Raw genomic sequence first — 13,619 nt, 5'->3', positions numbered from 1 at the left:
AGACAAGCTTTCGAGCTCAAAACAAGCTAGTCCACCTCACCCACTTTGTCTCTAATATCCTGGGGCCGACACAGCTACCACATCACTGTGTTAACTGTGTCCAGACAGTCTCACTGGACTTTTCACGTATGCTTAGAATTGGTGGTGATCTCATGTGCCTCTTGCATTTCTCCTTAGCCCTTCTGGCAGCACTGACTCATTTGATCTTCCCTGGCCCTGATCTGGGTAGAGGCATTGCATAGCACAGCAGGCGTTCTTTGAATAGTGCTTCGATCTGGGCCTTGGAACATTTCAGGTGCTTTTAGTGCTTATGGGCTCACTCTTCTGCCCGTTCCCTTTAAAGGATACCTCCAAAAAGGGTCCTGCCCAGTGTGCTGTGCAGTTCTCTGCTAAATCCCAGGAGCACATAGCCGCAGGCTGGCCTCTCCTGCCTGGGATCTGGGCTTTTTGCTGTATTTCCTCCTTGCAGGACCTGGAGCGTGTGTTCCCTGTCCTCACACTCCATTTCAGCTACATCCGCAAGGACCGTCAGAAGCGCAGATACGTGGTGCTGGATGATCATCCGGAGCTTTGTGTGCAGGTGAGGGGAGGTGTGAGCTCAATATGCTGAACTGCCACCTGGCACAGACTAGTGGCATGAGCAGGGCTGGTGGCTCCACAGTTGACCTGGCCTTTTGTTCTGGCCCTAGGCCTGCTGGGTGTGGGGCTCTGTCCCCCTCTAGGGGTGCCCAGAGACTGAGTCTGCTACAGCCGCAGCTAAGAGCCACATGGCTTTTAGCTCGTGTTTAGCTCCAAAGATCCCAGGTTCCTGCCTGCCAGCGACTGGGGTCTGTCGGTGTTTAGCGTGAGTGCATACGTACACTGACATCCCGAGGGTCTAGATGACACTTGGGGTCTGCAGCTTCTGCTGGGCGTGTCTGTCTCAAAGCTCTGGGAGGCTGCAGAGGGGTCAGAGGACCCACTAAATGGCTTGCGCAGAACCCTCAGGTGTGGGAAGTAACAACTACCCCTTGACCTGTGAGTCTGTGGAGGGAGCAGGGCTCCGGGCACAAGGGCCTTCTGGGGCTAGGGAAATACACTTGTTTTTGAGGAGGGTGTCAAATCGTAGCTAGCTATTTAGAACCCAGGCCTTTGAAGCCCTGCTGGGGGACAGGAAGTGCATTGGCGCTGATCTCCCATCCACATCCTGGATTCTGGGTGTTTAAGAGTGAACAGGCTGCTCTAGGCCGTTTCAGTGGATGGGAGCTCTAAAGAGCTGCCCTGCAAACATGGGGAAATCCTGCTGCCTCTACTCCTAGGTGTGTCCAGGCAGAGGCTGGAAATGAGCTGCCCCCTGCCTGGTCTGTTTGCACAGACCCCAAATGCGGGTCATGCCGTCTCTGGAGAGAGCGTATGTGGAGCAGCTGGGTCAGGAGCCACAGGAGACTTCTAGTGAAGCAGCAGCTGGGGTGGAGGCTTGGACAAGGAGCTAGAAGCAGGGCTGGGTTTCCTCCTCTAGCTGGAGGACCTGGTTGGACAGTACCTCTGGGTGTTCAGCATTTGGTTAGACTGAACTGTCAGTTTGCCTGTGAGGGGACCCATCATCCTGCAGACATGCTGGTGTGGAACTGAGGCAGTTGTCTCTGCTCATGCACCCGTGGCGAGGCTGAGGTTATGTTGGCCAGGTCTGATCTTGTTAGCTGGTTCTCCCCACCCGCAGGCTCTGTCGGTGCTTGTGCTCGAATTCTGAGCGCAGGTTTGTGCTGTGCCAGGTGTGCCCAACTTGCATACATGCCCTGGTCTCACTCAAACACAGCCCCCTGGAAGCCACTCTCTCCATCTCTCCCTATGCTGCTGTTTTCAGTGTGTGCTGAGAGTGCTGTCCCCAGCTCTGGAGGAGAATCGCAGACGTCCGGGAGTAGAGGAGGGGTCCATGAAGCTCCAGTGCCTGAAATGCAAGCAGGAGTTTGCCCAGCCCCTGGCACTGTGGCAGCAGAGTCCATATCCTGCACCGGCTGAAGGTGGCAAAGGCATGGAGACCTCAGCTCAGCCAAACCAAGGTATGGTGCTAGGCAGACTGAACGCACACAGAAAACAGCCCAGTGCCCAGGGCAGGTTGCCTAAGTGTTGGCAATGGTGCAGGGTGTATGAGAAGTGCAATCAGTTGGCCATGCTGAGGGAGCACTCGTGCTAACAGAACATACTCTGGAAGAGGGACAGATCAGGCCATGGGTGGGACGGAGCCTGCCCTGTCCACCAGGCTGTTCGGTGTGTCTAAGGCAAATGGCTCCTTAGGGTCTGGGAGCAGGTGAGAGAGCTGGGAAGCTGCAGGAGGATGTAGGGAGTCAGTGGAGTGTTGTCTGCTGATTAGGAGTGTGATGATGTGGCCCTGAGGACAGCTGCTCAGGGAGACTTTTTAACTAGATTGTTCTTGAATCTGGCCGAGCAGGGACTTGACCAGCAGACCAGGCTGCTGTTAGCTGGGCTTCACCCCATACCAGTGAGTGCCCTGGACTGGCCTGGATCTTCCTTATTTTTTTCCTTTTTTAAAAAAAAGTTTGTTTTGTTTTTAATTTTATTTTAACCTGAGTTGCTGGGCTGGGAAGAACTACGTCTGTCTAGTCCTGACAACCCATCACCCCCTCCCACCCCTTAGAGGCTACTGCCCCTGGTGAGCCCATGGTCTGCCCCAGCTGCTCCAGCGACCACGTCGTCCTCCTGCCCTGCGAGAGGCGCTCCAGCACCCCATTGCCCTCACAACATCACGCAGACAAAGCCCTGTCAGAGCCGGGCCCCCAGGGGAGTCTGGAGGCAGCGTCTGTCCTGGGCAGCCAGAGCAGGCAGTTCTATATTGGTGGGGAGGATGATGGCTCCGAGACCGACCCCAGGACCCAGGAGCTCAGCGGTGACCATGGCAGCACCGTCCACTCCAGCTCCGACGGGGACGGCAGGAGGAAGGAGCTGGGCCTGAAGAGCTGCTACTCGTCCCTCAGCCGGACAGACACCAGTGGGGGGAGCCTGATGGGGAGTTACCGCTATGGCGCCTCCCGTGGGCCCACGCCCTCCCAGCTCTCACTCAACTCAGAGTCCGAGGAGACCTGGAACCTCAGTCCCTGTGAGTAAAGCAGAGCTGCAGGGCTGGAGCTGTGTGCGCGGGTCCCTGCCCCAGGCGCTGGCAGTCCCAGCTGGGTGTGGGTGGGGGAGGCCCTGCTGGGCTTGGGGAGAGAGATCAGAGTGCTGAATGGAAAGGAGCCCCCACTCCAAGCAGGGATGGCGCTGACCCTTCACACCCTCCCTTCCAGAGCCCAGGCCCCATCCTGCAGATGGGAAACTGAGTCCTGGGGGTGACTTTCCCATGGGCCACCAATGGCAGAGACAGGACTGGAGCCCAAGGCTGGTGGCCAAATGGCTTGTCAGTCAGTAAGGGGCATTGGGCAGCTGTCTCTCCTGGGCGTTCTTTGCTAATTGCTCTCCCCTGATTAGATGAGGCTGGCATGCGTGGGAGCTGCTGTGGGTCTATGGCTGCTCCTGCCCATGGTGATCTCGGGGGTATGTGCTGGGCTCACAGGCCCTCACTTCACAGCTGCGTGAGAAGGGCCTGTGTTCGGGCTGTTGGCCCTGCCTGCTGAGAGGTGTCCTGGACTCCTGAAGGGTCTGGGATTCCTGCCAGTAGGGACCGCCCTGGCCCGGACTCACCCTCCCTCACAGTCCCTGGCAGTGCCCCTGTGTCTAACTCCTGTTGCTGTGCTCTAAAGAGGCACCCTGTGGGACTGTGCATCGCTTAGCTGGGGGTGCCAGACTCAGCCCACTAGATGAAGGCTGGATCGCATGGTCTAAAGTAGCCTTTTGCTAGTGCCCTCATAGCTGAATCAAACTTAGCCCTTGCTTAAGCCCTATGGCCTCTCATAGAAGTTTCAGGTGAGAGAAATCTGGTCCAGTAAAACGAGCTTCCCCCAAGGATGCCTCCACTCTTGGGGCCAGGCTGGCAGGTGCTTTAGGATCAAGTTGCGATTAGTGGGCGCACATCAAGTGTCTGAGTTGGGCTCCTCTCCAGCTTCCTCGCTGTTCTTCTGCATCTCTTCTGGCCTTGGCAGCTCTTCCTGCCCGCTAGTGCTGAGCAGAAGGATCCCAGGCTGGTGCACAAAGGAGGCCGGCTCCAGGATAGGTGATGGGCTGGATTAGCACTTCACTGCAAAGCGACTCCTGGGCTGGTTATGGGCCATGGTGGAGTTCTTGTTGTTCCATAGAAGCCAGGAGTGTTGTAGCTCCCGGGGTGCCAACACCAGAGCAGGGTGAGAACATCTGCAGATGGAGGATGCTTTTAGGAGAGGACTCCCACCATTTTGGCTCAGTACTGAAGGAACAGGGCTTCCCTGCTTGGATGAACAGAGCCTGAGGGGTGATGCTGTGGCCAAGAACCCTGTGCTGGCCTGAGGGAATGGGGTGGATGGGACCCAACAGACTGGCTTCTCCCTGTGTGTGCACATGCCCGATGACTCCAGAGCATCACTGCCTGGCTGCTGACACTGCTGGGGCCTGGTGGAGAGATTGCTCATGGGGCAGCCTTGCTGCAGGAGCACAGGATCACCAATCTGCCCATTGTGCTCTCTGCAGCCACAAACAGTACCCTGGATGTGAGGGACTTCCGCTCCGTGGACCATCGTCTCAGGCTCTACCTAGACATGGAGGTGTTTGAGGAGAATGTAGAAGAATTCCAGTGCTTCCTCAAGGTGAGGGCTTCCCACAGACCTGGCGGGTAGGCCCTGGCTGGTGCAGAACCCTCTGTACTCAGGCTGCCTGTACTGCCTGCACAGGTGGGCTGGGTGAATGCCTGGGGCAGGAGTGGCCCAGATGCTCCCTAATGCCCAGGACAAGGGAGCAGGCTGTTACGGGTTGTGACCTGCCCCACACTGTGCTCTTCCAGGTGGCCATGGTGAAGTTTGGCCGGTATGGGGAGTTCCCTGCACTCCTGGTGGCCTCGGATCTCAGGATTCATGTGCTAGAAGTCACTGGGGAGATCAGGTGAGGAGCAATGCTACACAGGCTGTGAGGCCCTGGGGCAGTTTCTTTGCTGAAGGCACTTGGTCCTGGCCTCTGGGGCATGTCCAAGTTGAGAGAGGTAAATAGTGGTGTCCCTCAGGGGTCTGCACTGGTACCAGCCCTATTCAACGTATTCATAACTGATCTGGAAAAAGGAGAAAACAGTGAGGGGGAAGTTTGCAAATGATACAAAACTACTCAAGACAAATCCAAAACAGACTGAAGAGTTACAAAAGGAGCTCCCAAAACTGGATGACTGGGCAACAAAATGGCAAATGAAATTCAGTGTTGATCAGTGCACATGGGAAAACATCATCCCAACTATACATCTAAAATGATGGGCCTGAATTAGCTGTTACCACCCAAAGATCTTGGAGTCATTGTGAATAGTTCTCTGAAAACATCCACTCCATGTGCAGCGACAGTCAAAAAAGCTGACAATATTAGGAACCATAAGGAAAGGGGTAGATAATAAGACAGAAAATATCATATTGTCTCTATATAAATCCCTGGTGTGCCCACACCTTGAATATTGTGTGCAGATGTGGTCGCCCCATCTCAAACAAGATATATTGAAATTGGAAAAGGCTCCAAAAAGGGCAACAGAATGATTAAGGGTATGGAACAGCTTCCATAGGAGGAGAAATTAAAAAGACTGTTTAGCTTGGAAAAGACAACTAAGGGGGGATATGCTGGAGGCCTATAAAATCATGACTGGTGTGGAGAAAGTAAATATGAGAGAGCAGAAATAACACTTCCTCAACACAAGAACTAGGGGTCACCCAATGGAATTAATAGGCACCAGGTTTAAAACAAACAAAACACGCTACACATAGTCAACCTGTGGAACTCCTTGCCTGAGGATGTTGTGAAGGCCAGGACTAGAACCGTTTTTAAAAAAAAAAACTAGGTAAATTCATGGAGAATAGGTCCATCAATGGCTATTAGCCTGGATGGGCAGGGATTCAAAACCATGCTCTGAAGTGTCCGTAGCCTGTTTGGAATGGGCGACAGGGGATGGGTCACTTGATTCCCTGTTCTGTTCATTCCCTCGGGCACCTTGCATTGGCCACTGTCGGAAGACAGGATATTGGGTCAGATGGGCCTTTGGTCTGACCCAGTGAGGCTGTATGTCCCTGCTGTGCTGAAGTTCATTCAGAGCTCCATGCTGTGGGTTCTCTCTTGAGCGTTCAGCAGCTGGTGGCTCTCCTGGTAGAGGCCTGCATAGGAGCCTAGAGAGGGAGTGGAGGGCTGTGGGGTACCTGCAGCCTGTTGCAGTTGTGGAGAACTCTGCTCTCTGTTTAGGGGGCAACCAGTGGACTGGCTGAAGAAAAATGACTCTCATTATCTATCCGATCTCTGCTACCTGGAGATGGGGCTGGGCCACCAGAGTCTGCGTATGGAGTTTGACAATCCCAAGGCCTCCTACAACTTGCTAATCCGAAACCAGAGCCGCTGTGACCAGTTCCTACAGTGCTTGACATGTAAGAGTTGTGGGGAAGCGGGAGGCCGTTGTCCCTCTGGGGCAGGGAATCTGCCCCCTGTCCTGGCAAGAGGCTGCACCTCACCATGTGTGTTCCCTGGTGAGAAGAAGCAGGTGAAATAGCCCAGTGTGCTTTCAATGACTCGCTCTAACATGGAAACTCCAGCTGCCCAGGGACGAGAGCACTGACCCTGGATGTGCTCTCTGGTCTTGAGACCTGTGTGCTGCCCCAGGGACTCATGGGTAACAGTCTGCCTTGCTGCTCCTGTCTAGATCTCCTGCAGGAGCTGCCAGGCAAGCCCAGGAGCAGAGTGAAGGAAATCCACACTGTTGAGATGAATCCCCAGCATCGGCTGTGGTAAGAGCAGCCTGTGGGGCAGCACCTCCCTGCCCCATGTGGTGTGTGCGGCGTGTTCCCAGCCTGCTGCCATTAATGCAGCCCCATGGAAGTGCTGGACACCCACTCTAAACACCTACCCCAGGTGCCTGCCCTCGGGCACTGGATTTATAGGTGGGTAGCAGGTTGGCTGGGGAGTGCACAGACTGGAGAAGGGATTTGGGAGGGACTGGGCAGCTGAGCCAGGTATAGAGAGTTCTGGAGCTGGGAGCAGGAGGGGGTGGACAGAACACAGCATGGCCAAACAGGAGAAGACGGGACCTGATCTGGGCAGGCACAGGGCAGCGTGGAGCCCAGAAGGGAGGGGTTTGAATCTGAACTGGGAAGGCAGCAGGAACCTGCTTGGGACAGAACTGGGGAACTGCAGGTGAGGAGGCCCCAGAGGGCAGGATGTGATGGAAGAGAGAACTGTCCTGGAGCAGGCTGCAGCCATGTGGGTGGGCGTCTGCAGCTCACTGCTCTCTTCTCTTCCAGGCCTCTACTGGAAAAGGCCCTGTGCTCGGTGGCTGTAGACAGCACGTCCAGCTGCTTCTTCTACCTGCTGGCATATTTGATCCAAGGTATGGGGTAATTATTCTGTGCTAGGCCCTGCTCGGCCTGCAGCTGTGGCAGGGTCTGCACACCTGGGAGCGGGGATGGGGGTGGCACCACAGGCCCGTTGGTGGAAGCAGACAGAAGGGTTCCCTGTAGGAGCCCCTCAGAGCTGCGGTGTGGAGGGCAGCAGCATCTCCACCTCTCTCAAAGGGCCAGTGACTGTCACAGGCTCCAGGCTGGGGCTGCACCATCTCAGGCAACCCAGTATGGGTGTCAGCGCTTTGAAAAGTGTCTGAAAAGCTGGAGGAGGTGCGGGGAAGAGCTCAGAAATGAGGGCTGGAGAAAACACCCCGCAGTGTGACTGAAGGAGCTGTCTCTGTAGATTACCAAAGAGGAGACAGAGCAGTGCCTTGATTAGCTGTATGTACCTTCCTGGGGAGATCCTGCCTGCTGCCACAGGGCTCCTGACTTGAGTGGAGACAGGCAGAACAAGTCAGTTAGAAATGTGCTGCACGCTTTGTCCCAGTGCAGGCGATTTAACCACTGGGACAGATTCCAAAGGGAAGTGGTGGATTCTCCATCTCGACTGTGCATATCCAGCCTGGTACCTTCCTGGTGGGAGCTTTCCTCAGACAAGTCCCTGGCTCGGTGCAGGAGTAGCTGCTGGCGTTCTCTGGCCTATCATACAGGAAGTCAGATTAGATGATCTAATGGGTCCGTCTGGCCATGAGATCCAGGGATTGAGGCTTGGGCCTGTCCCTCAGCAGGGCAGCTGCAAAGAGCTGCTTCCGTGTCCCCTCTTCAGCCCCCACATGACTGGTCAGGGTTCCTGCACCACCCACTCCTCAGCAATGGGGGGGGCTCCCCTCTGGGGCTGGTGTGGTGGGGCCTGGGGGCATGGAAGCCAGCCCCATGGGGAATCCAGGGCCTGAGTAAGGAGAGCCCAGTCCATCCCAGTGACCTAACTCCGTCCCATTCCCCATTAGGTGCCTCTGCCTTCCCTGTGACTCTGCTGAGCACCTGCAGCACTCTGTTCCTGCTGGAGGAGAATCACCAGTGGCAGCGGGTCCAGCCCACGCCAGGTGCGGCTGGTGAGAAGGAAGTGCCCCCCAAGAGCAGTGTCCAGCTGAAGGAGAAACAGCCAATCAGCAGCATCAGCAGCATCATCACTTACCGCTTCTCTCCCTGTGACGTCAAGCTGATGTTTTATGATGAGGTAACAGGGCAGGGGGCGTCCCTTGGCGCGTGGAGTCCCCAGTGCCTGGGGCAGGGGTTGTTGCGCTGGGCTATGACTCTGAGCCCACCCTCATGAGGACCCTCTGTTCTGTCACAACCTCTTTCTCCTGTCTCAGACCCAAGGGTCTCTGGCTGGGGTGGCAGGTGAGGCGCGGGGTCTCTCCTGCAGCCAGCAGCTGCTGCTCTTGTTCACCAGAGTGTGCATATGCCTGCACCAGCACAGCCAAGCCATGTCCTGGCAGTGAGGCACAAGGAGATCCTGTTCCTGTGCCTAGGAGCTGAATCCCTGGCTGCACGGGGCCTGCTGCAACGGGTGGCTGGGAGCATGGATCCCAGCACTGGGCACTCAGCCGCGGGAGAGTGCACCAGCTGCTAGGATCAGTAGCTGGAGCCAGCTCTCAAGGCATAAGGATACTGATCTCTGGCCTGTGAGACTGGAGCTGCAAATCACCAGAGCTGGGGCCATCGTGACCTCCCTCCTCCCCATGTAGGTGCTGAAGGTGGAAAGCACCTGGCACATCCACACAGAATGTCCTGAGCTGCTGGCTCAGCTGGTTGAGTGGATCCGTGGACCCTGGGAGGAGATGTTCTCCATCGAGCTGCGGAAGACAATGCAGGAGGTCCTGGAGTGAGCATGGTAGCTGCTGACGGGCAGAGCTGGCTGCCTGGCTGGGTGTACTGCTGTGGAGGGGCAGAGTGAAGGTGACTCTGCCTGACATTCCTGTTCATTGGCCTCTGCCTGCTCCTGTGCTCTGGACCCGGGGCTTTTGCTGGTGGGGAGGAGGGGAGCACTGAATGTTTTAGCTGGTCTGGCAGCTGAACTGACTTGGTTGGGTCTGGGGGCAGGCGCAGAGGGGTGACACGTGGTGCAGACACTGACATAACCTCATGGAAGCTGTGCAGAGCTGCAGCCCGGTGGTTTCTGAAGTCTCACTCACGGGGAGTAGCGACCATGCCAAGGTCGCTTCCTATTTATCCCTGGGGTCCAGGCCCAGTGGGAGCCCAGCAAGGTGGGTGGTGGAGCCAAAGCCTGCTTGGACAGGTAATAGGCAGGCATCTGGGGCTGGCCTTTCCTCTGTCGGGTGTATCTGCTGCATGTCCACTTGCTCTCAGTTCCGTCCTGCTGAATCCCATATTTGTGTCTGGCCTTTTGTGGCTTCCCAGATGTCTCTTGCCTTGAGCCAGGGGCTGCCTGCCGAGATGGGCCAGGGCACCCTGCCAGGGAGGGGGCCAGGGTGACCGTGGGCAGAGTTATCTGTGCCTGCTACTTGTAACTCTTCCCTCAGTGGGGTTGGGCAGCTGCTTGGGATCCTGGGAGGGGCAGTGAGTCTATTTTAACCAGGACAGTTTTACTATTTTCTATTGTAATAAAAGCTTCTATTTATTGAGCTCTGTCTCATGCATGCTGCAACCTCTGCTTCACTGTGTGCTCCTCCTGGGGCTTGCAAGCCAGGCTGGGACAGGCCCTCTCAGTACCCGACTGGGAGGCCTGCAGGGAACCCCAGGGTCCTGCAGTGAGTGGACTGGGAGCTCATTTGATGTACTCCCCCTTGTGGCTCTGGAGGCTGTGCTCCTGGACATGCAGCCTTACTCAGGTGGGTCACACAGCTGAGATCTCTCCTCCTCAAGGCCGCCATTTCACAGCCCTCTCCCAAGACAAGGGGTTTAGTTTGCTGTCCTGACCAAGTCTCAGTCTGGACTACTGCATTCTGCCTCACAAAACAGCCCCTGCTGCTCTGACTGCAAGTCATAGGACTGGAGGGGACCTCGAGAGGCCAGCTAGTCCAGTCCCCTGCACTCATGGCAGAACTAAGTGTTATGTAGACTATCGCTGACCAGTGTTTGTCTAACCTGCTCTTAACAATCTCCAGCAATGGAGATTCCACAACCTCCCTAGGTAGTTATTCCAGAGCTTAACCACCCTGACAGGAAGTGTTTCCTAATGTCCAACCTAAACCACTCTGGCTGCAAGTTAAGCCCATTGCTTCTTGTCCTGTTCTCGGAGGTTAAGGAGAAGAATTTTTCTCCCTCCTTGTAACAACCTTTTATGTACTTGAAACTGTTACCATGTCCTCCTCAGTCTTCTCTTCTCCAGCCTGAACAACCCTTCTCTGCGGCACTGTAGTGCTCCTGGCACCATCGAAGTGGTCCTGGGTCAGCCTGGAGGATGGCTGCCTTCCCCAGCTGCGGGAAGTGGTCTGTAGCTAAGTGCTACTGACCTGGTTATTCCCCACCTTGCTGCAGCGCAGCCTTGAACAGCCCCCAGGCCAGAAGGCCAAGGGGGCCTCCTCTCAGCCTCATGCTTAATCGGTAAGTTGTAGGTGTCACGGAGTCCCCAGGCGATGCTCTGGAACTGCTCCCCACAAAGCCAGTCAGGACTCTGGGGAGCCTCCTCTCCCTTGGAGCAGACTTGTTCAGGGCGAGAAGCTCACAGGGTTTCATCTCCTGAGTCTCTCCTTGGAGCATTCAGCATCCTCTGCCCCTCTGTGCGCTTCCCACAGTGAGCCTGCCCCAGCGGGGTCCTGGAGAAGCCACAAGGTCCTGCCCCTCCACTTCACAGTCAGATGTGACTCTCAGCCAGCCAGTAACACAGAGGTTTATTCGATGACAGGAACAGGGTCTAAAACAGAGCTTGTAAGTACAGAGAACCAGACCCCTCAGTCAGGTCCATTCTGGGGGGCAGTCAGCCAGACCCCCCGTCTGCCCTCAGCCAGCTCTAGACTAACAACCCCTCCAGCCCCTCCTCTCTGCTCGGCTCCTTTCCCGGGCCAGGAGGTCACCTGACCCCTTTGTCTCCAACACCTTCAGCTGGCACCTTTGCAGGGGAGGGGCCCAGGCCATCAGTTGCTAGGAGACAGAGGGCCAGGCATTTAGGGGCACTGGCCCTTTGCTCTGCCAGATACTTAAGAACTGCCATGGGGACACTGAGGCACCAACACAGTATTCAGAGAAAACATTAAGAACATTCTTAGTTCATCACAGTAGGGTGCTGGGAGAGGAGCTGTCTGCGGGCCCATGGGATTGCAGTGACCCATACACCCTGCATGCACATCAGTCAGACCCTTCGTTAACGGATCACTTAGCAGAGCTCTTGTCACCAGTAACAGCAGCCCCAGACAGAGTCTTCTTTTCCTCTCTGCCCTGGACCGGAGCCCACCGTCTCTGGGCTCATGTACTGGGCAGTTAGGGGTTTGTAGGATGGGCTAGGGCCAGGGCATGCATCAGGCCAGCCAGCTTCGGTTCCCAGCTCTGCCCAAGTCTCATTTCCAGCTGCACCTTTCAGAAACCCAGGGTCTTGGAAGCCTTGTCCCAAGAGGCAGGGGCTGCACCATGTCCTTGTCCTCAGGCATCACCACTGCAGTACCCTCCTGCAGCAGGCCCTGACACATGAGTGCCTGTCTCTTCCCCTCTCGGATAACCCAGGACTCCACTTCAGTAATGCCCTGCTGGGCTGGGGGTTGTTAAAACCAGAGTGCAAATCAGACCAATCTATTTGGGACTCTTGTTATGAGCTCTTAAAGTGTGAGCAAAAAAACACCTCTCTCCTTCACAGCCAGGCAGGGATGGCTGCAGTCCTGCAAGGGCCAGCACTATGCATTAGCCCAAGAGATCCCAAGAATGCAGGGAAGGTAGCAGTTCCATTCTGAATTCCCTGCACTCTCTGGAGCCACCATCTCCTGGTCTGGAGTTGTGGGCAGAGGAGCTGTGTAGGACCCTGAGCATAGAGGAGAAGGTGGGGAGGGGGGTGGATGGTAGATCAGTACTGGCATAGGACTAACAAAGGGAGGGTCCTTGGTGTGGAGGGTCTCACTGAGGAAGAGAGAAGCAACTTCACTCAGCAGGAGGCAAGAGCCAGTCTCTAGTTCCTGCCCTGCTTCAGGCCCCTCACCCTTGTGGTATCTGGTCTCCTCCCAGGCTGGACTTGATTTACCCTCTCCCTTACCTTCCCCCACCATGGCCCAGTAGGGTGGTGCTGGTGTTCCTATGGCACAGAGGGGACCAGAGGCCCAGACAGTCTGGTGGAGCAGGTCTCTAGAATCCCAGGCATGTGCCCGAACCATTGGGCATCCTTCCTCCCCTGCAATGCTACTGGGAACCAGCTCCATGAAAGGATGGGGGGTGGAGCAGGGAGGCCTGCTCTGTGGGGCTGTCTCAGAGATGGGTGAACTTCCCCAGCCTTGGGGAAAATGGGCTGACAGCAACATGCTTTGCTAGCTTCAGCCAGGGCCTGTGGTTAACTGTTCCTGGTGCTCGTACGTTGCTGTGTGAGCAACTCCTACCCCGTTGGGTCATACGCTGGCAGAATGACCTGGGCTCAGAGCATGCTGCTGCTCAGCAGGGCTAGGGGTTAGGCTTCTAAGCACCAGGCTAAGGGCTCTGGCCCTTCTCGCTAATCATGCTGGCTTGTACTGGGCCCTACTCTTCTCACATTTGGGCCCAGCCCCACGCCTGGCAGCTGCTGTGCAGGCCGGCCCCTTCCACGCTCCCTGGGGAAGCACAGGGAGACAGCGGTGAGTGGGAAAGGAGCTGCCACAGCCTGCAACAAAGCATATCCTGGCTGTGCCCCTAGAGAGCTGGCCTCACTTCTGCCCACACTGCGTGGTGCTGCCCATGGTATGTGGGAGTCTCCAAGCTTCTGCCCTGCTCACAGTGGTGCCTCACTACTCCCCACCTTGTCATTGCTTGAAGCTCCATGAAAAGACCTCTGCACCGTGTCCCACTCCACAGGCTCAGAATACCCGCCCTCGCGCTGTGAATGACTGAGGGTTGCTGGCTCTGGATCTCCAGCCCCCGGGCTGATGGCCAGGGCCCTTGTAGCAGGGCCACCTCAGCGCTCTGGTGATGGAGTCACAGGGAAGTTAAAGATGCAGGGGTCTGTGAGCGTAGCTGGTACCTGCAATGGGGTGGGTGCAGTGCTCCTGGAGTGAGGCTGGGGCTTCTGCCAAACTC

General features: G+C 56.3%; 1 protein-coding gene across 7 annotated transcripts in view; it reads left to right on the top strand.

Moving 5' to 3' along the window:
* The window catches only part of STK11IP (serine/threonine kinase 11 interacting protein), a 29,500-nt gene extending 19,443 nt beyond the window's left edge, over positions 1-10,057 (top strand). For 6 of the 7 annotated variants that reach the window (XM_050969649.1, XM_050969647.1, XM_050969651.1 and 3 more), the window contains exons 16-25: positions 344-580; positions 1,844-2,039; positions 2,636-3,094; positions 4,594-4,709; positions 4,904-5,001; positions 6,325-6,503; positions 6,776-6,860; positions 7,374-7,459; positions 8,420-8,649; positions 9,161-10,057. In XM_050969649.1, the coding sequence (XP_050825606.1) occupies positions 344-580; positions 1,844-2,039; positions 2,636-3,094; positions 4,594-4,709; positions 4,904-5,001; positions 6,325-6,503; positions 6,776-6,860; positions 7,374-7,459; positions 8,420-8,649; positions 9,161-9,301 (1,827 nt within the window). In that variant the 3' untranslated portion in view covers positions 9,302-10,057. The remainder of the gene's footprint in view (positions 1-343; positions 581-1,843; positions 2,040-2,635; positions 3,095-4,593; positions 4,710-4,903; positions 5,002-6,324; positions 6,504-6,775; positions 6,861-7,373; positions 7,460-8,419; positions 8,650-9,160) is intronic. The other variant, XM_050969652.1, reaches the window with a different exon arrangement.
* Positions 10,058-13,619: the final 3,562 nt, after the last annotated feature.

Source organism: Gopherus flavomarginatus, chromosome 10, assembly GCF_025201925.1.
Source record: "Gopherus flavomarginatus isolate rGopFla2 chromosome 10, rGopFla2.mat.asm, whole genome shotgun sequence".
Lineage (NCBI taxonomy): Eukaryota > Metazoa > Chordata > Testudines > Testudinidae > Gopherus > Gopherus flavomarginatus.
This window is presented reverse-complemented; position numbering and strand designations above follow the sequence as displayed.